A 26,463-nucleotide genomic window follows, 5' to 3' on the forward strand; every position below is an offset into this window, starting at 1 on the left:
CCTCTGAGGGGAAACAGATTTGAAACAATTATAGCACCAGGCAGGGAGATCTCATTCTCTTTCCCAGTCTTTTATAAGTTCCATCTCCTAATGTATATGTGATAAGATGGTCACCGGCCTACTGAGGCTTTGATTTCTGAGTGCTAAAGTCCTTAAAGAGGTGGGAAGGTAGAGATCTTTTTCCTGCTTAAAGGATAACTGACATCTTGTTTTCTGTTTTGAAATGAAAAAATACTAAACAGCTAAATGAAAAATAGCTAAATAAAATCATGTTTAGTTAGAATCCAAGGTCCCAGAGAGTTTTAAATGTTTGGTTCCTTCAAATTAAGTATAGCTCCTTACCTTATGTAACTATTAACAACTGGAAATGGAATAACACAGAAACATGAAGAAGTAACTGCCTCCAGAAATTTCTAATCCAAGGAGGACATATAATAATTTTAATTCATCTGTATAACAAGAATAACCTACAACAGCTGTTATTAAGCCATTGTTTACTGCCTTGGGACAGTGTCCCCCAGGATGGTAGTAACTGTTATGGGGAAGAGCGACTGTACGTAGAAAATTTGAGAAGTATGGAATTAAAGTGAACATGTGTTTTTTTCTAATTGCAAAAGTTCTCAGAACCTTTAATATACTAACATGTATTCTGAATTCCTAAGAGGAGGATATACTACTATGCAACATTTTTTCAACTTATTTGATCACATAGCTTTTTTCTGCCCTATTAAGATGCTGCAAAAATAGCAAGAGTAAAAAAGACATCCAAATGGAGATCCCTATGGAGGTTCCCTGTGGCTGCCTGGCCCTTGGACCATGTTTGAGTTTTTCTGGTTTTCCAAAGGTGGAAGCATGTTTCTACCCATGTTTTCAGAATTGAAAATGAGAAAGTTTTTTCACATGTTGAATTCTTTTTAATTGCTGGTAGTTTTCTTAGCTCCTGTGCATAGATGATTCTTGTAGGTACAAGGAGAAGATGGTTTGTAATACTCTTTCCCAAAAAAGAAGAGGATAAAGTTCTGCCTGGTGTCACAAGCTACTCCAGAATTACAGTAATAAACAGGAAAGCACCTTGGGGCAAGCTATCATTTTACAACTGAGGACGCCAGTTATAGACAGCACTAAGGTTCCTGTTGTGCGTGGGAAAATAAGACTTTCTGAACACCTGTCACCTGCCATGTATTTGCAGAAAAATAAACATAAGCAATTCACCTTGCTTCTTCCTTAAACTATGAGGATACACTTTACCTTTTAGAGTCTTTCCACCTTTTTCAAAGAGTCAGTATGAATATCTGCAGGCTTTTGTTATCTGAAACTCAGGGTTTGCCACTGCTACCCATACTCTGAAGCTCAGTTTAGGTAAACTTCAACCCAGGGCTGGTGCCCCTCTAAGAGCCACCGGTGACAGTGAGCTCAAAAGGTAGGGTTGTGAAAACATTCTTGCTGAAGTGATATCTAGAGAATAGAGTACCAGCTTAAGTTTATGTGTTTACATTTCTATGATTCCAATCTAATTTATCCCTAATATAGATGGATTTCTGAACCTTTTCTAAAAATATTAATTGTCTTACATAAAGATGTGGGTTTATTTGGTTTTTTTTCCTTTTATATTGTAGAGAGAGTTGTGATTCAAATCGCCAACTTATAGATTAAGGTACACCTATCACAACACTGAATTCTTTTTTTTTTTTTTTTTACATCTTTGTTGGACTATAATTGCTTTACAATGTTGTGTTAGTTTCTACTGTACAACAAAGTGAATCAGCTGTATGTATACACATATCCCCTCCCTCATGAGCCTCCCTCCACCCTCCCCACCCCACTCTTCTAGGTCATCACAAAGCACCGAGCTGATCTCCCTGTGCTATATGCAGCTATCTAATTTACACTTAGTAGTGTATATATGTCAATGCTACCCTCACTTCGTCCCAGCCTCCCCTTCCCCCACTGTGTCCTCAAGTCTGTTCTCTACATCTGCATCTTTATTCCTGCCCTACCACGAGGTTCATCAGTACCATTTTTCTAGATTCCATATATATACGTTAATATACAGTATTTGTTTTTCTCTTTCTGACTTACTTCATTCTGTATGACAGACTCTAGGTCCATCCACTTCACTACAAATGACTTGGTTTCATTCCTTTTTATGGCTGAGTAATATTACATTGTACAACACTGAATTCTTTTAACAGATTTGGAAGATGCTACAAAAACACCTGACTGTTCCAGTGGACCAGTGAAAGAGGAAAGAGGTGATCTTATCAAATTTTACAATACAATATATGTAGGAAGAGTGAAGTCATTTGCATTGAAATACGACTTGTCAAATCAGGACCATGTGGTATGTTTTATATTTTACTACTTTATTAACATCTGTACTCATAATTGGATTACTATGAGTTTATTTTGCTAGTAAGTGTTTCAAAGCTAAAACCTTACTGATACATTTTATAGGAGAAAACATAGTAGTAATTAGAGTGATTAAGGCTGTGATACAACAGAGACCAGAGGAAATCATGGAAATTTTATCCACACTGTGATTATGTTGTTAGAAATTATGAATGCATATGGGCAAGGACTAGATGGGAACATGGAAAAATGAAAACAGTTCTGGTGGTTTTTTCCTTTGTTTTTGATTCCTATTGTTATATCTCTGAGATAAGTGTTTTTCTCAAGATAAAAAGAAAAGGAAATAAATAGGCTTGAATCAATAATAGAAGCAACACTAAGAAATTTTTATTCAGACTCTAGATTTGACAGTACCAGCAGGCCTTTCAAAGTATCATCAGTGTATAAGCTGAAGTTGGTTCACAGGAGACCAGACTTCAGTTATAAGAAAGAGGAATCTAGTAGAAGCTGCATCCAGGCAGTAGCCATATATGTGTCTATGTATCTCTCTATATTTCTGTCTTTGTCCCTTTCAAGGAATATGGTCTATGATTATCCTCAGAAGCCATGACTACTCAATCTGTTCCCTCAGTTCCACCACCCGCACCATGTGCTATACTGTGAATATATCTATTATCAGCCAATTAAAAAACAAAACTAGGGCTTCCCTGGTGGCGCAGTGGTTGAGAGTCCGCCTGCCGATGCAGGGGACACGGGTTCGTGCCCTGGTCCGGGAAGATCCCACGTGCCACGGAGCGGCTGGGCCCGTGAGCCATGGCCGCTGAGCCTGCGCGTCCGGAGGCTGTGCTCCGCAACGAGAGAGGCCACAGCAGTGAGAGGCCCGCGTACTGCAAAAAAAAAACAAAAACAAAACTAGTTTTCCTAGCTTCAAGTGAAGATGCTGAATGAAATATTAATTAAGGAGTCATCTCCATTCTTGGAATAGAAACATTGTATAGATTATTAAAAGTGAGTCCCTTCTCACTTTAAATCTTTTGCATTTCAGTATAAAGTCTTAACCATTTCATGAAGAGATTTGTTCCATATTGGGCTCATCCTGCTGGCCCACAGAATGCTCTGCCTCTCTTTTATTTTCTGTGCTACTAATTTGGTTGTGGGTATGTGCGTGTGGAGAGAGATTCTTATTGCAAGTGTTAGGACATAGATTACTCTTTGCTCCACTTTCTGAGCATTGACATAAGGTTCCTATGCTCCTGGCTTACTGCTTCTGGTGTCTTGCTCAGAATTCTTCAGAATTTCCTGAAAGATCCAGGAAAATAAATTTTAGTTTATCTATTAGTAATTGTTGAAAAACAAGGGTTAATGAACCATTTTTTGATTTTCTTCAGCCATAAATAACCTCTTACAGTATAACTGACTCCTAACTAGGAGATAGCAATAAGAATAAAAACATGGGCTTCCCTGGTGGCACAGTGGTTGAGAGTCCGCCTGCCAATGCAGGGGACACGGGTTTGTGCCCCAGTCCGGGAAGATCCCACATGCCGCGGAGCGGCTGGGCCTGTGAGCCATGGCCGCTGAGCCTGCGCATCCGGAGCCTGTGCTCCGCAATGGGAGAGGCCACAACAGTGAGAGGCCCGCGTACTGCAAAAAAAAATAAAAAATAAAAAAAGAATAAAACCAGGGCTTCCACCAAATGAACTTTCACTTCAGTGCAGTGGTTAAGAATCCGCCTGCCAATGTAGGAAACACAAGTTCGAGCCCTGGTCCAGGAAGATCCCACATGCCGCGGAGCAACTAAGCCCGCGTGCCACAACTACTGAGCCTGCGCTCTAGAGCCCACAAGCCACAACTACTGAAGCCCATGTGCCTAGAGCCCATGCTCCGCAACAAGAGAAGCCACCGCAGTGAGAAGCCCATGCACCACAATGAAGAGTAGCCCCCTCTCACCACAGCTAGAGAAAAGCCCATGTGCAGCAACGAAGACCCAATGCAGCCAAAAATAAATAAATATATATATATTTTTTTTAAAATAAAAACATGGCAAAGAAAAAAAAGTTCCATGTTGACCCTTCACCTGGCTTGGGGCTGGGGTGGGACAGGGTGGATAGTGCAGAATAAAAATGGTGGGATTCAAAAAAAGAAAGAAAACCTTTTATCTTATAAAAACTTTACTTTTGTATTATTTCAGATGGAAGCTCCACCACTCTCTCCTTTTCCACATATTAAGCAACAGCCAGGCTCTCCGCGCCGCATTTCCCAGCAGCACTCCATTTATGTGTCCCCACACAAGAATGGGTCAGGCCTTACACCAAGGAGTGCTCTGCTCTATAAGTTCAATGGCAGCCCTTCTAAGGTAAGTTGCACACAAACTTTACTCCAAAACAATGGTGTACATGTGTTAAATACTGGATTTCAGATTTCCAATTAGTAATCTTTAATCTTACCCCTTTTTTTGCAAAGTTACTGCTAATAAATATGAACCATTACTATGGCAAGTTTCCTGTGATCAAGAGCAGTGTATTCAGTTGAGGTAGTTTAATCCTTTACGATTGATGTGGTATCGGCACGATCTTGAGAAGGACCAGTAAGGCAACACCTGCAAGTGGTCAGACATGGGGAACACTATGTGTAAAGGAAGGCCTTAGAAGTGAAAGTTCATTTGGTGGATGGCAACCAGGATAGTGAAAGGTCTGAAAACAGAGGCCTCTTCTTACTTACACAGACAGCTCTATGGTTATCTCCATCTTTATTCCCATACAATGATGAAGATGTGATAGGGACATGATTGCTGTTTTCAGATAATTCAAGGGCTATCAAGTAGATACACTCAGTATGTCTCCAGAAGCCAGAATCACTACTAACTGGAAGAAACTGTAGTGGGACAGACTGTAACTCAGTCCAAATACATGGCAGCTCCTTAACTCATTAGTTTCTCATTTAGTTCCACAGACATCTATTAAGTTCCTGCTATGCTTAGCAAACAAAGTTGACTGAGATATACTGCACAGGCTTGCATTTCTTCTTTATAGAAGTTGATTTTATATGAGGACTTTTAGAAGAAATTCTTGCATAAAATCAGAAATGGGACCAATTGAATTGTAAGGCAGTGATTTCACAGTCATAGGTCAGAATCTGGGGAGCTTGTTGAACACAGATACCTGTCCCATAGACTTCCTGTATCACAGAGCTCTGGCAGGCAGGTCTCCTAGACTGTTGTGATGCACAGCTTTCAGGAGCAACTTCTCTAAGGCTGCCTTACAGACCAGCAACATCAGCATCACCTGGGAGCCTGTTAGAAACACAGACTCTCAGGCTTACACCAGCCCAACTGAATTTGAATCTGCATAGTAACAAGATTCCCCAGACGATTAGTAAGCACATTAAAGTTTGAAAAGCACTGCTTCAGGAGGAGGATCTCAAACTTTAGGGAGTATCAGAATCACCTGGAAGGCTTGATAAACTATAGATTGCTGGGCCCAACCCCCAGAATGTCTGATTCAGTAGGTGTAGGGCGAGGCTTGAGAAATTGCATTCCTGATAAGTTTCCAAATGCTTCTGCTGCTTCTGGTCTCATGTCCACATTTTGAAAACTACTGCTATAAGGTAAATCCAATTTTTAAAATCACCTGAAAAGATTAGTTCTAATCACCCTTATTAGGTTGGCCTAGATTCAAAAAATAATCTCTACCCCAGTGTTCAGCTTTGGATAGAGGATAAAGGGCAGGAAAAAGCAGTTAGCTTAGTTCTTGGCTGCTGTTTCTCCCTTTTCCCCTTTTACTCACACATGTCCTCTATTTTTGCACAGAGTTTGAAAGATATCAACAACATGATAAGGCAAGGTGAGCAGAGAACCAAGAAGCGAGCAATAGCCATCGATGGTGATGCAGAATCACCTGCCAAACGCCTCTGTCAAGAAAATGATGACGTTTTACTTAAACGACTACAGGATGTTGTCAGTGAAAGAGCAAATCATTAGTGCCCTTCCCATTTCTATGATAAAAGCACTTTCAAGTTGTTTTGCAGAAAGTTGGGGCTCTATCTTTCAAAACATTCAGCCCTGTAGGTAGTAAATATCACTGAGTTACAAAAAAAAAGTTACACCAAAGTTGAGTTTTTTTTACATTTATCCAAAATGTAGTTGACAGATGTATTTTGAGTTGGATTGTAAAGGAATGTTTTAAGTGCCTTTTAAACATATTAATAGTCATAGAATTGTTAAAATATTTGTTCCCTGGGTTTTTCAGGTGAAGTAAGGAGAAACCTCATAATTTTTTGGCTCACTTTTTAAAATAATTAAATGTCTTATTCTTCTGGGCTTTGTAATATGAGGGTGAATAATCTGTTTTTGGTAAGTGTCGTTTGAGGGGTTTGTGTTCCTAATTTAGTATTAAGTAGGGGTTGGGTTCCATGGCATCTGGGCCAGAGGATGATGCCCAGCCTGTCTCTGACCCAGTGTGGTAGCTCCACATCCAGGTGCCAAGACCATTGTGGGTTGTCCAGACACTTCTCGTGCCCTTCCTCTCCTTGAGCAGAAGCAGATTTGTACCTGAACCCCTGCACTACCCCCACTCCTTGCTTTCCAGCCCTAAGCCCTCTTAGCCTGGTGTCACAACCTGATAAAAGAGATACTTGCTCCTTTTTAAAACTACTATCATTTTGTTTTCCAAACCATTAACTTAGTTATGTATGATTATATTATGTCATATAATTCTCAAAATAGGAAGCTGCTTCTCAAGCCAGTAGAGTAAAATACAGAAAAGAGTTGTTAGAAACCATATTCCTACTAGTGAGGTAGCACCATGATAATATGTGAGATACTGTTTTTGAGGTTATCATGAGATTGGTCATTCTCAATGTATAATTGATTCCCTAAGAATAGTTGAAACCTTTTTCAAAACCACATTAATGTCACCTCATGCCATATTACTTCCCCCTCTTTGTTCTCAGTATCATCGGTGCATTATGAGTTTCCCATTAGGGTTTGATCACTGGGCCCCTTAAGGGTGTTTTCCGGGGCTTGGGGTGCAACTTTCCAAAGAGTCAGCTGTTCGGTATTCACTTTTTCTAGTGAGTTTCCAGAATCTGGAAGGACATGGATAAGCCATTCTTAATTAATTTTGAGAAAATCTTATCAAATGTATGTTTTTTAAACCACAGACCTTATTTTTTTAAATGCAAAATATTTAACAAGTATTTAACTTAACCGGGGCTTCCCTGGTGGCGCAGTGGTTGAGAGTCCGCCTGCCGATGCAGGGGACACGGGTTCATGCCCCGGTCCAGGAAGATCCCACATGCTGCGGAGCGGCTGGACCCATGAGCCATGGCCGCTGAGCCTGCGTGTCTGGAGCCTGTGCTCCGCAACGGCAGAGGCCACAACAGTGAGAGGCCCGCGTACCGCAAAAAAAATATATATATATATATTTAACTTAACCTATGTCTAACCGTGGCTAATTTGAATTAGTCTGAGATTTGAGTATGAACTAGTAATTACGATTGTTAGGAATTTTATTTTTAAATTTTAAGACGAAAAGTGATTTTGGTCACATTTTACTTTTCTGAAAATTACATCCTCATTTTTTTGTGTAGTATCTACACATGTTATAAGCCAAATAACATCGTCTGTTTGAATCCTTGTATATATTTTTATGTAGCTATGAATACTGTGTCATTTTCATCATCGTTATTAATGTGCAGAATGTAAATGAGCATTTGTACGTTGTCTTTATAAGAAACTCTGGACATGTTTTTATCAGTTTTCAAGACTGAATATCAATGTACATAAAATGGTTAATAAAATACTGGAGTTTTTTGAGATTATTGAAAAAACTACACTTGAGCTCTTCTGTGTGATGAGATGCAATTGTGCAACCATCTAGAATCTGTATCTCTTTAACTATCTGCTTTATATCTTTTAAATATCTTAGTGTAACTTAAAAGTTAATGTTCCTGGTGCTTTCTAGGAGCTAGGAAGAGAATGGGGAGTGAATGACTGCTTGATGAGTATAGGGTTTTCTTTTGAGGTGATGAAAATAATTTTGGAACTTGATATAGGTGATGATTGTATAACATTGTAAATTTATTAAATGACACTAAATTTTACACTTTAAAATAGTTAATTTAATGTTAGGTAAATTTCACCTAAATTGAAAAAGTGCCATAGACACATATAAAAAAACAGAATTAGGGCTTCCCTGGTGGCTCAGTGGTTGAGAGTCCACCTGCTGATGCAGGGGACATGGGTTCGTGCCCCGGTCCAGGAAGATCCTACATGCCGCGGAGCGGCTGGGCCTGTGAGCCATGGCCGCTGAGCCTGCGCATCCGGAGCCTGTGCTCTGCAACGGGAGAGGCCACAACAGTGAGAGGCCTGCATATCAAAAAAAAAAAAAAAAACAATTATTTCAAAGCCTTGGAATGGACCAAATTATGATTCTGAATCAAGGAAAAGGCTTCTCTCTTAGGAGTGCTTTCAGGTGTATTTCTTCGTTTGAGGATCACAGCTTAAAAGTTTTTTGGTGTTTTTTAACATCTTTATTGGAGTATAATTGCTTTACAATGGTGTGTTAGTTTCTGCTGTATAACAAAGTGAATCAGCTATACGTATACATATATCCCCGTATCTCCTCCCTCTTGCGTCTCCCTCCCAACAAAAGTTCTTTTCTAATTAAGATTTTTATGTAGTTAGATTATGTTAAATCAAAAAAAAATTTTTTTAAAGAAGGTAATATCCTGCTTGTTTTTATTTTGTTGCTTACAGTACTTTCACTAAGTCAACAGATATTATTGGCTGTTTACTGTATGCCTGGCCCTTTGCTAGGTGCTAGGGATATAAAGGTGAACCAGGCATAGTTCCTGTCCTCAAGATATAATATTTGTAGCCTATTAATATACTGGGGTAAATATAGTAATACAAGTCTACACAAAGACGGATGGTGTTAGCACAGAGAAGGGAATGATTCACTCTGCCTGAATGAGTTTGTCAGGGAAATCTAAAATCACTCTAGGGAATTCCCTGGTGGTCCAGTGGTTCCGACTCCACACTTCCACCGCAGGGGGCACAGGTTCGATCCCTGGTCGGGGAACTAAGATCCCCGTTGTGGTAGTTATACAATCATATATTGTATAACAACTACCCGCTGTGCTGTGCGGCACAGCCTTAATTAATTAATTAACTAATTGATTAACTCTAAAGTGGGGGCTAAGTGGTAATTTAGTCGTTAGGGATGAATAACTCTTTGCCAGGGCAGTAGAAGACAGCATAACCAGTAGAAAGTCCCAGAGACTTGAAAGTACTATAGGTGTAGGAATTTCAGATAGTTTAGTGAGGCGGGAGTAAAGTGTACATATATAAAAGTGCAGTGCAAAGCAGAGCTAGAAAGGGACCTTTCTAGTTGGGCTTTAAGCCAGGCTAAGGAGCTCAGGCTTGGTCATTTCCAGTGGTTCTCAACATTGGCTGCAACTGGGGAGTTTTAAAACACACATCGGTGAATGGGTTTCTACCCCAGAGATTTCTGATTTAATTGGTTTGAGGAACAACCTAGTATTAGGATTTTTAAGTACTCCCTAGGTGAGTACCTAAGGTTGAGAACCACTGCTCCAGGTCATGGGGAGCCACAGAGGAGGTTTTGTTTTCTGTTTGTTTGTTTTTTGCGGTACGCGGGCCTCTCACCACCGTGGCCTCTCACGCTGTGGAGCACAGGCTCCGGACGCACAGGCCCAGCGGCCATGGCTCACGGGCCCAGCCGCTCCGCGGCATGTGGGATCTTCCCGGACCGGGCCACGAACCCGCGTCCCCTGCATCGGCAGGCAGACTCTCAACCACTGCACCACCAGGGAAGCCCAGAGGTTTTAATTTTATGTGGATAATGACAAAATCTGAATTTATTTATTTATTTATTTATTTATTTTTGTGGCCAAGCTGCACGGCGTGCCAAATCTTAGTTCCCCAACCAGGGACTGAACCCAGGCCCAGCAGAGAAAGCACCAAGTCCTAACCACTGGACCACCGGGGAATTCCCTAATGTTTATTTTGGCAGTTCCTTAACTTGCCCAAAGATAAGGATACCTGAGACACATTTTAACAATGCAGGCTCCTAGGCCCCACCCTTGACCAATGGAATGAAATCTCCAGGAGAAGGACTTAGGAATTTTGTTAACCTCTGTTCCAAGTGATATTAACCCTCAGGCAAGTTAGAGACTTTCTGGCAGTTCTTCTCAAACTTTAAGAGCATAGGAATCACCAGGGATTGTTAATCTTGTTAAAAATGCAGAGCCTGGGGTTGGGCCTGAGATACTGCTTTTCTAACAAGCTCTTATACCTAACACCAGTGCTGCTGGGCTAAGGACTATGCTTTGAACTGCAAGTTTTAGAAATCTGGAATCTATGCAGAGGATTGATTAGAAGATGTTTATTTAGACTGACACGGGAGACAAGTTAATGGTTCTTAACTTGGTTAATTTTGCCACCTTCAGGGACATGTGTCAATGACTGGAGACATTTTTGCATTTTTGGTTGTCACAACTGGGCATGGGAGGTTGGTGCTACTGGTGTGTAAGGGTAGAAGCCAGAGATGCTGCTAAACATCCTACAGTGCACTGGACAGCCCCCACAGCAAAGAATTTATCCAGCCCCAGTGTCAGTTGTGCCAATTAAGTAAAGACCTGGGCAAGAAGAGCTATATGCTTTACTGTACGGGTAACGGGGATAGAAAAGGAACCACCAAGGGTCACCCAACTCTGGGCAGGTATGGGGTCCCAGTTAGGGATAGCTTCATAAGGAAGATGACTTTCCAGGAAAGATTAATGCTAATAGATTCCAGGTGGGGTAACTAATACACATGTGGGATTATTTGGCATCAATGACAGACCCTTAATATAAAAGAAAATGTTCCTGAGGTTTCAGATTCTGCATGTAGGCAATGGTTCCATCAAATTTCCCCGTGGTAAGAATCACCTTTGAGGACTTATTAACTATGCAGATTTAAAAGTGTAGTATACAAACAGTTTTGTTAAGCATCCCAGGCTATTATTCTTATCTGGGAAGCTTGGAATGTACCTGTATAATGGCCAAGAGTATAGAGATCCAGGTTCAAACATCCACCCTGACGCTGTCTCACCAAACCAAGTTGGGCTTATTTACTTACTTCAGTTAGGTCATCATCACTTCAAGAAATAATTGATTAATTATGGAAAATAGCATTCATTGTATAACATTCAATATATGTAAGCAAAAAATAAAAACTATATTCCCACCAACCAGAGGTCACCTGTTCAAATTTTTTTTAATTTTTATTATTTTTTCACATGAAGAAAATTGTGTAAATCTTAGGTTTTATATTATGATGAATTTTTTCCAGCTTCACTGAGGTATAATTTACATAGAATAAAATGTACCCAGTCTAAGTGTATAGTTTGTATAATCATAATTATATATGATTATATAACTACCACTACAATCCTCGTTTTATTGTGCTTTGCCTTATTGTGATTCACAGATACTGCGTTTTTTTTACCAAATTGAAGGTTTGTGGCAACTCTGCATCAAGCAAGTCTATTGGCGCCATTTTTCCAACAGTATTTGCTCACTTCATGTCTCTGTCACATTTTGGTAATTCTCACAATATTGCAAATTTTTCATTATTATATTTATGGTAATCTGTGATCAGTGATTTTGACGTATGATATTATCATTGTTTTGGGGTGCCATGAGCCACACCCATATAAGATGGCAATGTTGTGTGTGTTCTCACTGCTCCACTGACCTGCCATTCCCCAGTCTCTCTCCCTCTCGTTAGTCCTCCCTATTCCCTGAGACACAACAATATTGAAATAGGCCAAGTAATAAGTCTAAATGGCCTCTAAGTGTTCAAGTGAAAGGAGGAGTCAATCGATGTGGGAAACTTTACTGTTGTCTTAAAGACCTCGCCACAGCCACCCCAACCTTCAGCAACCACCACCCTGCTCAGTCCACAGCCATGAACATCAAGGTAGGACCCTCCACCAGCAAAAGATTACAGCTCACTGAAGGCTTAGATGATGGCTAGCATTTTTTGGCAAGAAAGTATTTTTTAATTAAAGTATGTACACTGTTGTTTTAGACAATGCTATTGCACACTTAATAGACTACTGCATAGTGTAAAAACAACTGACTTTTGTATGTACTGGGAAGCCAAAAAAATTTGTGTGGCTCACTTCATTACAGTGGTCTACAACTGAACCTGCAATATCTCTGAGGTATGCGTATATAGAACATTTCTATCACTTTAAAAAGTTTTCTTTTTCCCTCTAATATTCCCCACCCTCTGCATATCCTCCCTACCACTTACCCAGGCAATTGTTGGTCTGCTTTTTGTCACCATAGGTTTGCCTTTTCTAGAATTTCATATAAATATATGTATGCACAGCATGTAATCTTTTGTATTTGAGTTCTGTCACTTAGTATAATGTTTCCGAAATTCATTCATGTGGTATGTATAAATATTTCTTTTTATTGCTGAGCAATTTTCCATACCTTGGTTATACTCAATTTGTTTTATCTCATTACCAGTTGATGGACATTTGGGTTGTTTCCAGTTTGAGGCTATTAATAGTTATGAACATATGTATGCAAGTCTTTGAACATACAATTTTATTTCTCTTTTATTCCTTTATGAGTTGCACTGCTGGGCCAAATGGTAAGTACGTGTTTAACTTCGTAAGATATACACGTCTTTTTTCAAAGTGGATCATTTTGCATTCCCACCAGCAGTGTGTAAGAGGTCCATTTGCTCCACATTACAGCCCCCCCCTTTTTTTTAATTAAAGTATAGTTAATTTAGAATACTGTGTTAGTTCCAGGTGTACAATAAAGTGATTCAGTCATATATTTTTTTCAGATTCTTATCAATTATAGTTTATTACAAGATACTGAATATAGTTCCCTGTGCTGTACAGTAAATCCTTGTTGTTTATTTTATATATAGTAGTGTGTATATGTCAATCCCAATCTCCCAATTTATCCCTCTGCCCCACCCTTTTCCCCTTTGGTAACAATAAGTTTGTTTTCTACATCTGTGACTCTGTTCCTGTTTTGTAAATATGTTCATTTGTACCATTATTTTAGATTCCACATATCAATGATATGACATTTGTCTTTCTCTGTCTGACTTACTTCATTTAGTATGGTAATCTCTAGGTCCATCCATGTTGCTGCAAAAGGCAATATTTCATTCTTTTTTGTGGCTGAGGAATATTTCATTGTATATATATACCACATCTTCTTTATCCATTCATCTGTTGATGGACACTTAGGTTGCTTCCATGTCTTGGCTATTGTAAATAGTGCTGCTATGAACATTGGGGTGCATGTATCTTTTCGAATTAGAGTTTTCATCTTTTCTGGATATATGCCCAGGAGTGGGATTGCTGGATCATATGGTAACTCTATTTTTAGTTTTTTAAGGAACTTCCATACTGGTTTCCATAATGGCTGCACTGTAGCCACCTCTTGATGTGAATCTTCCTAGACTTTTTCAATGCATATTGAAAAAATCGTTGTATTTTTAAGGTAAAAATGGATCATATATGTCACTTAATATATCATCTTTGCAATGTCTAAATGTTACCTTTCTGACAATTTTAATGCTTGTGTTCCAATAAATTATTTATGTTATCATTAAACAAGGAAAGATTAGCACAGTCTCTACAGCCACCACAGGAGGTGTCCTCAACAAGATGAAGCTCACCATCCTGGACCCCTCTTCTCAGGCCAGTGAGTGGGTGGCCAAATACATCAGGAACTGCATCATCCAGTTTAGCCAAGGGCCAGACAAGTACTTCACCCTGGGGCTCCCCACTAGGAGCACCCCACTTGTCTGCTACAAGAAGCTGATTGAGTACTATAAGAATGGAGACCTGTCCTTCAGATATGTGAAGACTTTCAACATGGATGAGTATGTGGGCCTTCTTTGAGACCACCCAGAGAGCTACCACGCCTTCATGTGGAACAACTCTTCAAACACATTGATATCCACCCAGAAAACACCCACATTCTGGATGGGAATGCACCTGGCCTACAGGCTGAGTGTGATGCCTTTGAAGAGAAGATCAAGGCTGCGGGAGGGATTGAGCTGTTTGTTGGGAGGCATCGGCCTTGGTGGACACATTGCCTTTTACGAGTTGGGCTCCAGTCTATTGTCTAGGACCATGTGAAGACACTGGCCATGGACACCATCCTGGCCAATGCTAGGTTCTTTTTATATATATATATTTTTAATAAATTTATGTGTTTATTTTTGGCTGCGTTGGGTCTTTGTTTCTGTGCATGGGCTTTCTCCAGTTGCAGCGAGCAGGGGCTACTCTTCATGGCGGTGCACGGGCTTCTCATTGCAATGGCTTCTTTTGTTGCAGAGCACAGGCTCTAGGCACACGGGCTTCAGTAGTTGTGGCACGTGGGCTCAGTAGCTGTGGCTTGTGGGCTGTACAGCACAGGGTCAGTAGTTGTGGTGCACGGGCTTAGTTGCTCTGCAGCATGTGGGATCTTCCCGGACCAGGGCTCAAACCCGTGTCCCCTGCATTGGCAGGCGGACTCTTAACCACTGAGACACCAAGGAAGCCCTTGCTAGGTTCTTTGATGGAAATCTCACCAAGGTGCCCACCATGGCCCTGATGGTGGGCATGGGCACTGTGATGGATGCTAGAGAGATGATAATCTTCATCTCAGGTGCTCACAAGGCGTTTGCTCTGTATAAGGCCACGGAGGAGGGAGTGAACCATATGTCTGCCTTCCAGTAGCATCCCCACACGGTGTTTATGTGCGACGAGGATGCCACCCTAGAGTTGAAAGTGAAGACTGTCAAGTATTTCAGAGGTTTAATGCTTGTTCATAACAAGTTGGTGGACCCCTTGTGCACTATGAAAGAGAAAGAAACAGAGAAAAGCCAGTCTTCTAAGAAACCGTACAGTGATTAGCCTGTGCTAATCCTAGTGTCAACTACCTCACTGGGACAGGCGGGTCTTTCTGGAAATTGTCTTTAGGAGGACAGAATTGTATTGCTTTAATCTAGTGTGGTTACTAGTTGAATGGTGAACTTGTCGTTCTTGGCTGTTCAGTGTGGAGTCTAGTCACGGAATTTAGCTACTTATTTGTAACTTAATGAGAAAAAAAATCACTATATAATTTTGACGTCTGTCCCACGGATTAGGGGTTTTTAGCTTTTTGTTGTGCCTCTAACACTGTTCAGATGTACAATATACTCCCATCAGGAATTTCTGTCATTACATATACTGATCTCAGTTGAGAGAGAGTTTGGGACTTATGTTGGACAAAACCGCTTTGGAGAGTCTTAAGAGCCCCTCTTGGGAAGGCCTGCCCCTTATTTGAGAATCAGTGTTCCAGATTAAGGAACAAACTCTCTCAATGTCTAAAGTCACTATAAGGAAGTAGTCACTCTGGTCAGTAACAAGTGCCACAGGAAGAAAACTATCCCTTACGTTCTTTCCCCAGCTGTTTTTTTCTGCTCTCTCAGTTGGCCTTTCCATGAACTCAGAGGCCTCCTTGGGGAAGGATTTGGGTGGGTGGGGCTAAAGAGAAAGTTTTGCTGATGAACTCGGAGCCTCAAGGGGCCCAGCCACATCAAACTCCTATCCCTCAGGGACCCTCCAGCACCAGGAGGAAGGCAGAAACCCTTTTCCCAAGAGAGCCCTGTGTTTTGTTCCAAGGTCTCACCGTGGCACCTCTCTTATACATATTCATTCATAAGTAGGACATCCATGGGAGCAACAGACACAGCCAAGATTCGATGTTATGTTCAGCCAAGGTGATGGGGTCAGGGCAAGCAGCTCAATTATGAGTTTAGAAACAACACTAGAGTGACGTGTTTCCTGTGTCCCTGAGAGTTGAGTGCCAAGAAGCAGACCCAAGTGCTTCTAAAGTTGACTAATATCCTTTCCCCACTTAAAAAACTGCCCTTCTAACACTCCTGGGTTCATGTGGCGTGGTCTGATGTTCCCAGAACATCAGGAAGTATGCTTTTGCCCTTTTATCCTTCACCTCTTGTTCACAAGATGAGTCTATTGCTCTGTTTTTTGTTTTTTTTTTGTACTCTTATGCCTTGATGGTTTGAATGCTGCCTCCTCCTTCTTCCAATTTTTGTGCCTCTTTGAAGCTGCTGCTGCCTCTATTTCTGGGAAAGATCTTTCAGAGCCTGGCTCAGGCCTCTCTTTAACTGCTGTGTTTGGTACCAGTGTTTCATTTTTAGGTTTTATAATGTGATTGTGCTGTCATTCTGTTTTAAGCTAATGGATCACTGGACTTGTTTACAATGTGACATTTTCTTTTAAATCTAGTATTTTCAAGAAAAAAAATACAGGAAAGATTAAAAGGTTTTGGAATTTTGTTATTTCTTTGCTGAATTTGTTTCAGATACTGGCATTTGGAATTAATTTTGTTTAGTGAGTCTAATGTTCGCAAAGTTAAGAATTAGGCATTATTTAATCTATAACATTATGATGCAAGGTTGTTAAAATACTAGATATTCATTACACAGTGGAGTACCCCACAGGCTCCTTACTTCATTTGCGTTCTGCTCAAGTGTCAGGTCACAGCACTTCCCAGCCTTTCCTATACTCTTAACATGTTTTATTTTTCTTCCCAGAATTTATAATCTACTCATGTATTATCTGAATCCACCACTAGTAATTAAGCTCCATGTAGGTGGAACATTTTTTCTGTAGTTTTCCCAAAGTGCAGAATGATGCATTGAAGGAAGTATGGGCTTGACATTTGTCAAATTCGTGAATTGAAGAAAGAGGCTTAGGGACACTTTTTGTTTTTATTTTGGGGGGTGGTTTGTCTTGGTTTTGGAGGGGTTTTTTTTGCCGCACTGCGCGGCATGCGGGATCTTAATTCCACCACCAAGGGTCAAACCCGTGCCCCCTGCAGTGGAAGCGCAGAGTCCTAACCACTGGACCACCAGGGAAGTCCCAGGGTTGCTTTTTTTTTTTTTTTTTTTTTGCGGTATGCAGGCCTCTCACTGCAGTGGCCTCTCCCGTTGCGGAGCACAGGCTCCGGACGCGCAGGCTCAGTGGCCATGGCTCATGGGCCCAGCCGCTCCGCGGCATGTGGGATCTTCCCATACCGGGGCACGAACCCGTGTCCACTGCATCGGCAGGCGGACTCTCAACCACTGCGCCACCAGGGAAGCCCCCAGGGTTGCTTTTTATAATAATTATATCTCACATGTATTAAGCATTTTCTATGTGCCAGACTCAATTCTCATAAAGCCCTGTAACAAAACTTTACAGAGGAGGAAATTAGAGCTCATAGATTTTAAGTAACTTGCCCAAGGTCTCAAGAGTCAAACCCAAGCACTCTGGCTCCCCAATTTTTTTTTTAAGTCAATGAAATTAGGGGGGTTTTGTGTGGCAAAATATGTATAACATAAAACTTACCATTTAATCATTTTAAGTATATAGTGGCATTAACATTCACATTGTTGTGCAACCAATCTCCAGAACTTTTTCAAAAATCTTGCAAAACTTAAACTCTATACCCAGTAAACAACAACTTCCTTTTTCCCCTCCCTTCCTGCCCCTGGCAACCACCAATCTACGTTCTGTTTCTATTATTTTGACTACTTTAGATACTTTATCTAAGTGAAATCATACAGTATTTTTGCTTTTGTGCCTGGCTTATTTCACTTAGCATAATATCCTCAAGGTTCATGCATGTTGTAGCATGTGTCAGAATTTCCTTCTTTTTAAGGGTAATATTCTATTGTGTGTATAGGACCACATTTTGTTTATCCATTCACCCTTAGATGGACTACAGCTCAATTTTAATCTGTAAGCTATACTGTGTCTTTTGATATTAATCTTGAGTTGACAGATTTATATCCTCCGTATTCTGGAAAGTCCTGGGCTGTCTTCCTTAAGCTTCTCTCTTCCTTTGCCATGTGAAACATTCTCATTTCTTGTTTCTGTTTTGGAGCAGATCTTCTCACATGCATCACACACAGAGGAAACTCAGCTTGTTGAAAGATTTCCTTTCAAAAAGTTGCTTACAACAAATATTTTGGGGGGGGCGGAGGGGTTATTAATGTGGTCCAATAACAATCTTCTCCCTTCACTCAATCCTTCTCTTCCAAACCCTCTCTCCCAGTTGCCTCCTGGGAGCCCTAGATTACTTGCCTTTAATACATCTTCCCTAAACTTTCCACCTTAGAAGCCTTAGCACCAGCTTTCACCAATGTCCTGAAGATTGAGTCAAGGTGGCACTGAAAAGGGTCTTTTTCTCCAAGGAACACTGCTCTCCTTCTCAGAACCTACTGCGAGCTTATTCCCAGATACTCAGAGCACAGTAGATAGGGGAAAGTTCAATTCCCTTGAAGCCACCTTGAAGCCATGTAAATTATACTTCTCACTAGTAGGAATAATTGAGGTTTTCTCAGTCTTATAAACAATGTAAATAAGAGCACGTTAAATACTACTATGTGTATTGGTGTACTCTAACTCACAATATAGGGAAATACAATATACTTGTTATGCCCAAAGACAACCCTCCAGTCCCACCCAGGTTACTGGCTTTAAACCCCACCTTTATAAAAATTCTGAAACTATTTTCCTTGTTAATCACAGTGATTAACAAGTCCCAAACACTAGAATGCTTTCAGACCTTCTCCTTGAGATAAGGGTCACGTTTTTAGATGAGAAGGATTACTATGTAAAAAGAATATTTTTTAAAAGATCAAGGGACTTACCTGGCAGTCCAGTGGTTAAGACTCCACACTTCCACTGCAGGGGGCGCAGGTTAGATCCCTGGTCAGGAAAATAAGATCGCACATGCTGTGTGGTACGGCCACAATATTAAAAAAAAAAAAAAAGATCAAAGTCTTCCTTAACATTTGAATTAATATCTACTTTGTTAATGATAGCACACTTAGAGTGGAAGAATAGACAAGTATATATGAGACTTTATTTTGCATGATATCCAATAGCACAGGGGTTCCTGGTTGTAACCAGCTCCATAGTCATCAGAAGCAGAAGCCTGGGGCCCAAACACTGGGAACCACTAAGTCAAAATGCCCAACCTGGGCTTCCCTGGTGGCGCAGTGGTTGAGAGTCCGCCTGCTGATTCAGGGGACACGGGTTCGTGCCCCGGTCCGGGAAGATCCCACATGCTGCGGAGCAGCTGGGGCCGTGAGCCATAGCCGCTGAGCCTGCACGTCCGGAGCCTGTGCTCTGCAACGGGAGAGGCCACAACAGTGAGAGGCCCTCGTACCACAAAAACAAACAAACAAAACAAACAAACAAAATGCCCAACCTTAGGCCATCAACTCAGGAGTAGTTGTCACATAGTACAAACATGTTGGCTGTGTGTGTGGGACTTGAGGGACATTGTTCCAGCTAATGATTAAGAACTCTCCAGACAATAGGGGCTTCTTAGACAATGGGTGAATTTCCAGGATGTCCGGCCCCCTTCCGAGAAGGAGGGAGATAAACAAAATGTAAAAAAGGTATCTGTCAAAGACCAATCAGGAAGCTGGGGACAAGTTCCCTCTCTGGTCCGAGCCTAAGCCGGGACCAATCAGCAGGAAAACACAACCAAATCTATAATTTACATACGGGGAAGTGGGAACCTATAAAACTGACATATTCGCGCCCAAAAGGGGTTCCTTCTTCGACCTCCTGCGTGAGGACCAAGGAACCCTGGTGCACCGGCCTTCAATAAACCTCTTGCGTTTTGCATCGACTTCCGACTCTTGTTGTTTCCTGGGCGAGTCGAAACTCCTAGGAGACCGCGCAGGTCTAACATTTGGGGGCTCATCCGGGATTCCACTCGCCCCGGACCACAAGAACATCGGGAGTTGGAGGTACCAGGTAAGCTCGAGCTTGATTGTCTGTTTGTCCCTTGTTCTTTGTGGGCCATTATCGGAGGAAAGCCGTAAGAATCGGCTTATTATGGAATCTGTATCGGACCTCTGGCTAGGCAGACGTGCTAATAGCCGGCGTCCATGAGCCCTAGGGGACGCCCTGGTGGCTCATCTGGAAGGAGAGGCAAACTCTGTCTCCCCTTCACTCGGTTTCGGCAGTTCCCTTGGTGATAACTGCCATCTGAAGAAGTTTCGGTTTTGAAGCGAGCTCGCGGTGGCCCATGCGTATATGTGTTTCGTGGAGTTTTAACTGTTTCTGTATTGTGGTCTATTCTTCTCTGACGGACGACAATGGGACAAACTATGACGACTCCTCTTTCCCTTACCCTAAGCCATTGGACCGAAGTTCGGGCCAGAGCCCATAATTTTTCGGTAGAGGTAAAGAAAGGAAAGTGGCAGACTTTGTGTGCCTCTGAATGGCCAACATTTCAGATAGGATGGCCCCCCGAAGGATCCTTTTTATTAGACAAGATTAAGCTGCTGAAGTCTAAGATATTTAATATAGATCCCCACGGACATCCAGACCAAGTACCATATGTCTTGGTCTGGGAAGATTTAATTCTCTCCCCACCTCCGTGGGTCCGGCCCTTTGTTTCCTCAACAGGTACGTCCGCGCACACATCAGCAGCGTCGGAGATATTAGCCTTAAAGAAAAACCCCAACACGGAGAAGCTACCCGACGCCCCGGATCCACCGAAGGCGATTTATCCTGACCCGCAGTCCGATTTGCTTCTTTTGGATTCCCCACCCCCTTATCCTCCGGCCCCGAATCCCCTACCACCTAGAGGACCCCCAGCTCCACTGCCCTCGGCACCAAGGGAACCATCCATGATGGAAGAAGAAAGGGGTCCCTCAGCGGGCACTAGGAGCCGGAGGGCTATCTCCCCGGACTCCACTGCCCTACCGCTTAGAGAATATGGCCCCCCCGACGACCAAGGGAATAGACCTCTCCAATATTGGCCCTTTTCCTCTGCAGATCTTTATAATTGGAAAATGCATAACCCAACTTTTTCCGAAAATCCACAGGCCCTTACCGCTTTAATAAAATCTCTTGTTTTCTCGCACCAGCCCACATGGGATGATTGTCAGCAGCTGCTCCAGACTCTCGTAACGACTGAGGAGAGGCAACGGGTTCTTTTAGAAGCCAGAAAAAATGTATTAGGCGCCAATGGGCAACCTACCCAGCTGCCTAACGAGATTGATGCTGGTTTCCCACTCGTCAGGCCAAACTGGGATTTCAATGCCCCGGAAGGTAGGGAGCGCCTGAAAATGTACGCCAGGCTCTGGTGGCGGGTCTCCATGGAGCGGCCAGACGGCCCACTAATTTGGCTAAGGTAAGGGAAGTAACTCAGGGGCCCCAGGAATCGCCAACTGTGTTCCTGGAACGTTTAATGGAAGCCTTTAGACGCTTTACCCCTTATGATCCAACTTCGGAGGGACATAGGGCTACTATAGCAATGGCTTTCATAGATCAAGTGGCCCCTGATATTAAGAAGAAATTACAGAGGCTAGATGGCTTGCAGGAATTTTCGCTTCAGGAGTTAGTAAAAGAGGCACATAAAGTATATAACAAAAGAGAAACAGAGGAAGAGAAGGAAGAAAGAAAGCAGAAAGAGCAGGAAGCCCGTGAAATAAGACGGGATAAGAGACAGGAGAGGAATTTAAGTAAGATACTGGCCACTGTGGTTGGAGGAAGAAATATAGGGGATAGAAATAGGCAGGAAGGGCGAAAGGCAGACAGAAGGCGGCCATTAGACAAGGACCAATGTGCCTACTGTAAAGAAAAAGGACATTGGGCGAGAGAATGCCCTAAGAAAAAGAATGAAGGAAGGCCAACCAGAAACAAAATCTTAACATTGGAAGAAGAAGACTAGGAAAGTCAGGGCTCGAACCCTCTCCCCGAGCCCCGGGTAACTCTTAAAGTGGAGGGGGAACCTGTTCAATTTTTGGTAGATACCGGAGCCCAGCACTCCGTCCTTCTCCACTCAAAAGGTCCTATCTCAGCTAAAAGGTCATGGGTACAAGGAGCCACTGGGAATAAACAATATTCATGGACCACACGAAGGACAGTAGATCTTGGGATTGGACGAGTAACCCATTCATTTTTGATTATTCCGGAATGCCCCTATCCTTTGCTGGGAAGAGATTTACTCTCCAAAGTAGGGGCTCAAATCCACTTTCAGCCAGAAGGTCCCACCATAACTGATAATAAGGGAAGGGTACTTCAAATATTGACTATGAAATTAGAAGATGAATATAAATTATACGAGCAGCCTTCATCCTCACGAGTTAATGTTACTGATTGGGTAACTCGGTTCCCTCAAGCCTGGGCAGAAACTGCCGGTATGGGGATGGCCAAAAATCGGCCCCCGGTGCTAGTGGAACTCAAGGCAACTGCCACCCCAATAACGGTCCGTCAATACCCCATGAGTAGAGAAGCCAAAGACGGTATCCGTCCCCATATACAGAGGCTACTAGACTTGGGCATCTTAATAAGATGTCAATCAGCATGGAACACCCCTCTCCTGCCGGTAAAGAAACCAGGAACAAATGATTATCGGCCGGTGCAGGATCTACGAGAGGTAAACAAACGGGTGGCAGACCTCCACCCCACAGTTCCAAACCCTTACAACCTCCTGAGCACTCTTCCACCTCAACATACGTGGTATACTGTTTTGGACCTTAAAGATGCTTTTTTCTGTTTAAGACTCTCTCCCCTGAGCCAACCCTACTTTGCCTTCAAATGGAAAGATCCAACATCGGGAATGTCTGGTCAGCTGACATGGACACGGCTACCTCAGGGATTTAAGAACTCCCCGACCATCTTTGATGAAGCCCTCCATCAGGATTTGGCATTATATAGAGAATCAAATCCCCAGGTAACATTACTCCAATACGTTGATGATATTTTATTAGCTGCTGAGACCCAAGAAGATTGTATCAAGGGTACTGAAAAACTGTTAACGGAACTTGGAACCCTGGGATATAGAGCCTCAGCCAAGAAAGCACAAATATGCCAACAACAGGTCAGTTACCTGGGGTACCTGTTAAAAGGGGGACAAAGATGGCTCACGGAGAGCAGAAAGGATACGGTGGCCCAAATTCCGGCTCCCAAAAACGCCAGGCAGGTTAGAGAATTTTTGGGGACGGCCGGATTCTGTAGACTATGGATTCCAGGGTTTGCTGAGCTGGCGGCCCCATTGTACCCCCTAACCAAAAACAGCACTCCTTTCGTTTGGGGCGAAAAGGAACAACGGGCTTTTGACCAAATCAAACGAGCTTTACTTTCAGCTCCAGCCCTAGGACTGCCAGATGTAACCAAACCCTTTCATTTATATGTGGCCGAAAATAAGGGCATTGCAAAAGGAGTATTGACTCAGAAATTGGGTCCCTGGAATCGCCCAGTTGCTTATTTGTCAAAAAAAATGGACCCTGTGGCATCAGGATGGCCCACCTGTTTAAAGATAATCGCTGCAGTAGCCGTTCTAGTCAAAGATGCTGACAAACTAACTTTAGGACAAAATCTAACGATAACAGCTCCTCATGCCCTGGAGAATGTAATCCGTCAACCACCGGATAGGTGGCTAACTAATGCCAGGATGACCCATTACCAAACCCTGTTGCTAAACTCAGATCGCATCAAGTTTGCTCCAGCCACAGGACTCAGTCCAGCCACCTTGCTACCTGATCCTGACTTGGAAGGCTCCACCATCATACATGATTGTCAGGAAGTACTAGCCGCAGCACATGGCAGTAGGCCAGATCTGATGGACCTGCCCCTCCCTGATGCTGATTTCACCTGGTTCACGGATGGGAGCAGTTTCCTGGAGGAAGGTAAGCGTCGAACTGGGGCAGCCGTGGTAGACGGAAAACAAGTCATATGGGCAGCGGCGCTACCACAAGGGACCTCAGCCCAACGAGCTGAATTAATTGCCCTGACGAGGGCATTAGAGATGGCAGAGAATAAAAAAGTAAACATCTACACAGACAGTAGATATGCGTTTGCTACCGCTCATATCCACGGTGCCATTTACCAACAGAGAGGGCTACTAACTTCAGGTGGCAAAGAAATTAAAAACAAAGACGAAATCGTGGATTTGTTGACTGCACTCATGCTTCCTACTAAAGTCAGTATCATCCACTGCCCTGGACATCAAAAAGGAAATACCCCAATAATTAGGGGAAATAATATGGCTGACCAAGTGGCCCGAGAAATAGCATCGGGAGAAGTCATTTTAGGACTGTCAGATAAAGTTCCTGAAAAACCAGGCCGCGATGAAGAAATCATCCCGGCCACAACAAAAGGAACTTTGTCCCCTCAGCAAGCAGAATCCATGTTACAACAGATGCACAGATGGACACATTTGGGGACTAAAAAGATGGTAGCCTTGTTACAAAAAGCCGGGTACGAAACCCCTGGAATGACAAAATTAGCTGAACAAATTGTGCAGGAATGCGTCCCATGTCAACAGGTAAATGCTCACAAAGGGAAACTTGAAACTGGAAAGAGACTCAGGGGGGACCGCCCAGGAACTTACTGGGAAGTGGACTTTACCGAAGTGCGTCCTGGAAGGTACGGTAATAAATACCTTTTAGTTTTTGTAGACACTTTTTCAGGATGGATAGAGGCTTTCCCAACAAAGAAAGAAACAGCTGCTGTAGTAGCCAAGAAGATTTTAGAAGAAATTTTTCCTCGATTTGGAGCACCAAAGGTAATAGGGTCTGATAATGGTCCAGCCTTCATCGCCCAGGTAAGTCAGGATGTGGCCAGATATTTGGGGACTGATTGGAAATTACATTGTGCCTATAGACCCCAAAGTTCAGGTCAGGTAGAAAGAATGAATAGGACTCTAAAAGAGACCCTAACTAAATTGTCCTTGGAGACTGGCGGTACCGATTGGACGGTGCTCCTTCCTTTGGCCCTATTCCGGGTTAGAAATACACCTTCCCGATACCATCTTACTCCTTTTGAAATATTATATGGTGCCCCGCCTCCCCTCCTCACTTTAGGAAAAAAAAATAAAACCTGATTGTCAAAATAACACTGACTTATATGCTAGGCTACTGGGACTCCAATTGGTCCAGAAAGAAATATGGTCCCAACTCGCCAAGGCCTACCAACCGGGAACACCGGGAGAAACTCATCCTTTCCAAGTCGGAGACTCCGTATACGTCCGTCGGCATCGAACCCAGACGTTGGAACCTCGATGGAAAGGACCATACACCGTCCTCCTCACCACCCCAACGGCCATAAAAGTGGACGGCATCGCTGCCTGGATCCATGCTTCACATGTGAAGGCTGCACCAGCGAAGGCATCATCAGGATGGCGGGCCCAAAGGACCGACAACCCGCTCAAACTCAAGCTTCTACGAACCTAAGACTTATAATTTTGGTTTTACTGCCTTTACTGACTGTAAGTGATTTTAGCCCTCACCTCCCCCAACGTTTAACTTGGCAGGTAATTTCTCAGACTGGAGATGTAACCTGGTCCATTAGTCATACTGCACCCCCCTGGACCTGGTGGCCAGATCTTTTTCCTGATGTTTGTAAATTGGCTATAGGAGCACCTTATTGGGATACAGAAGATTCTCATGATATGAACACTGCCCCTTCCAAAGTTTCGGAAACTGATTGGTTTGGGCCGGGTTGCAAAAATGCAGGCAAAAGAATGATGCTTGGTATCCTCACTTTCTACGTATGCCCCGGGTTCCACCGCCCTTGATCTCTGAATTATAAATGTGGTGGAACTGAAAACTTTTATTGCAAAAGCTGGGGATGTGAAACTACCGGGGATACTAATTGGAAACCCACCTCAACTTGGGATTTTATTACTGTAACGGCTAATTATTCTCATAATGAGGATACCGGCCACCGGAGTAAATGTTCAGGATGGTGTCATCCCCTTAAAATTTCCTTTAGTAATCCCGGAAAAAGAGATAAAAAATGGATAAATGGTCATTCTTGGGGTGTTAGATTTTACATGAGGGGATATGATTTAGGAATATTAATGACCCTTAAGCTAAAGCTTGAGACTCCTGCTCCTATATCAATAGGCCCAAATCCCGTACTTGGCCCCCCTTTGCTTCCCCCGGCCCCTTCAACTACGTCAACAAAGAATGAGACTAATGAAACCTCTGGATCCAAAGAACCCACAGTTAAGCCTGGGACTCCTCAGGATAGGATGCTTTCTTTGGTGCAGACTAATGA

General features: G+C 42.6%; 2 protein-coding genes and 1 pseudogene across 3 annotated transcripts in view; all 3 read left to right on the top strand.

The window, feature by feature from the left end:
- The window catches only part of RBL1 (RB transcriptional corepressor like 1), a 75,770-nt gene extending 67,545 nt beyond the window's left edge, over nucleotides 1-8,225 (top strand). The window contains exons 20-22 of the mRNA XM_060123987.1: nucleotides 2,193-2,341; nucleotides 4,538-4,702; nucleotides 6,155-8,225. Coding sequence (XP_059979970.1) covers nucleotides 2,193-2,341; nucleotides 4,538-4,702; nucleotides 6,155-6,325 — 485 coding nt within the window. The 3' untranslated portion in view covers nucleotides 6,326-8,225. The remainder of the gene's footprint in view (nucleotides 1-2,192; nucleotides 2,342-4,537; nucleotides 4,703-6,154) is intronic.
- Nucleotides 8,226-13,283: 5,058 nt separating this feature from the next.
- On the top strand, nucleotides 13,284-15,346 carry LOC132505783 (glucosamine-6-phosphate isomerase 1-like; annotated as a pseudogene).
- A 5,198-nt stretch (nucleotides 15,347-20,544) lies between these two features.
- Nucleotides 20,545-25,620, top strand: LOC132505780 (uncharacterized). 2 transcript variants are annotated; one of them, XM_060123988.1, is made up of 2 exons: nucleotides 20,545-21,507; nucleotides 25,316-25,620. In XM_060123988.1, the coding sequence occupies exons 1-2, from the start codon at nucleotides 20,547-20,549 to the stop codon at nucleotides 25,507-25,509; spliced, it is 1,155 nt and encodes a 384-aa protein (XP_059979971.1). In that variant the 5' UTR covers nucleotides 20,545-20,546; the 3' UTR covers nucleotides 25,510-25,620. The 2 variants fall into 2 exon arrangements, with proteins under 2 accessions (XP_059979971.1, XP_059979972.1); XM_060123989.1 differs by lacking the exon at nucleotides 25,316-25,620 and adding an exon at nucleotides 22,963-22,982.
- Nucleotides 25,621-26,463: the final 843 nt, after the last annotated feature.

The sequence above is a fragment of the Lagenorhynchus albirostris genome, chromosome 15 (genome assembly GCF_949774975.1).
Source record: "Lagenorhynchus albirostris chromosome 15, mLagAlb1.1, whole genome shotgun sequence".
Lineage (NCBI taxonomy): Eukaryota > Metazoa > Chordata > Mammalia > Artiodactyla > Delphinidae > Lagenorhynchus > Lagenorhynchus albirostris.

Excerpts from the sequence above, each read along its gene's own strand:
- LOC132505780 (XM_060123988.1), top strand. The coding sequence starts at position 20,547 with ATGGGACAAACTATGACGACTCCTCTTTCCCTTACCCTAAGCCATTGG. Across the intron at positions 21,508-25,315 it reads GGATTTCAATGCCCCGGAAG|GCTACTGGGACTCCAATTGG; the intron begins GTAGGGAGCGCC and ends CTTATATGCTAG.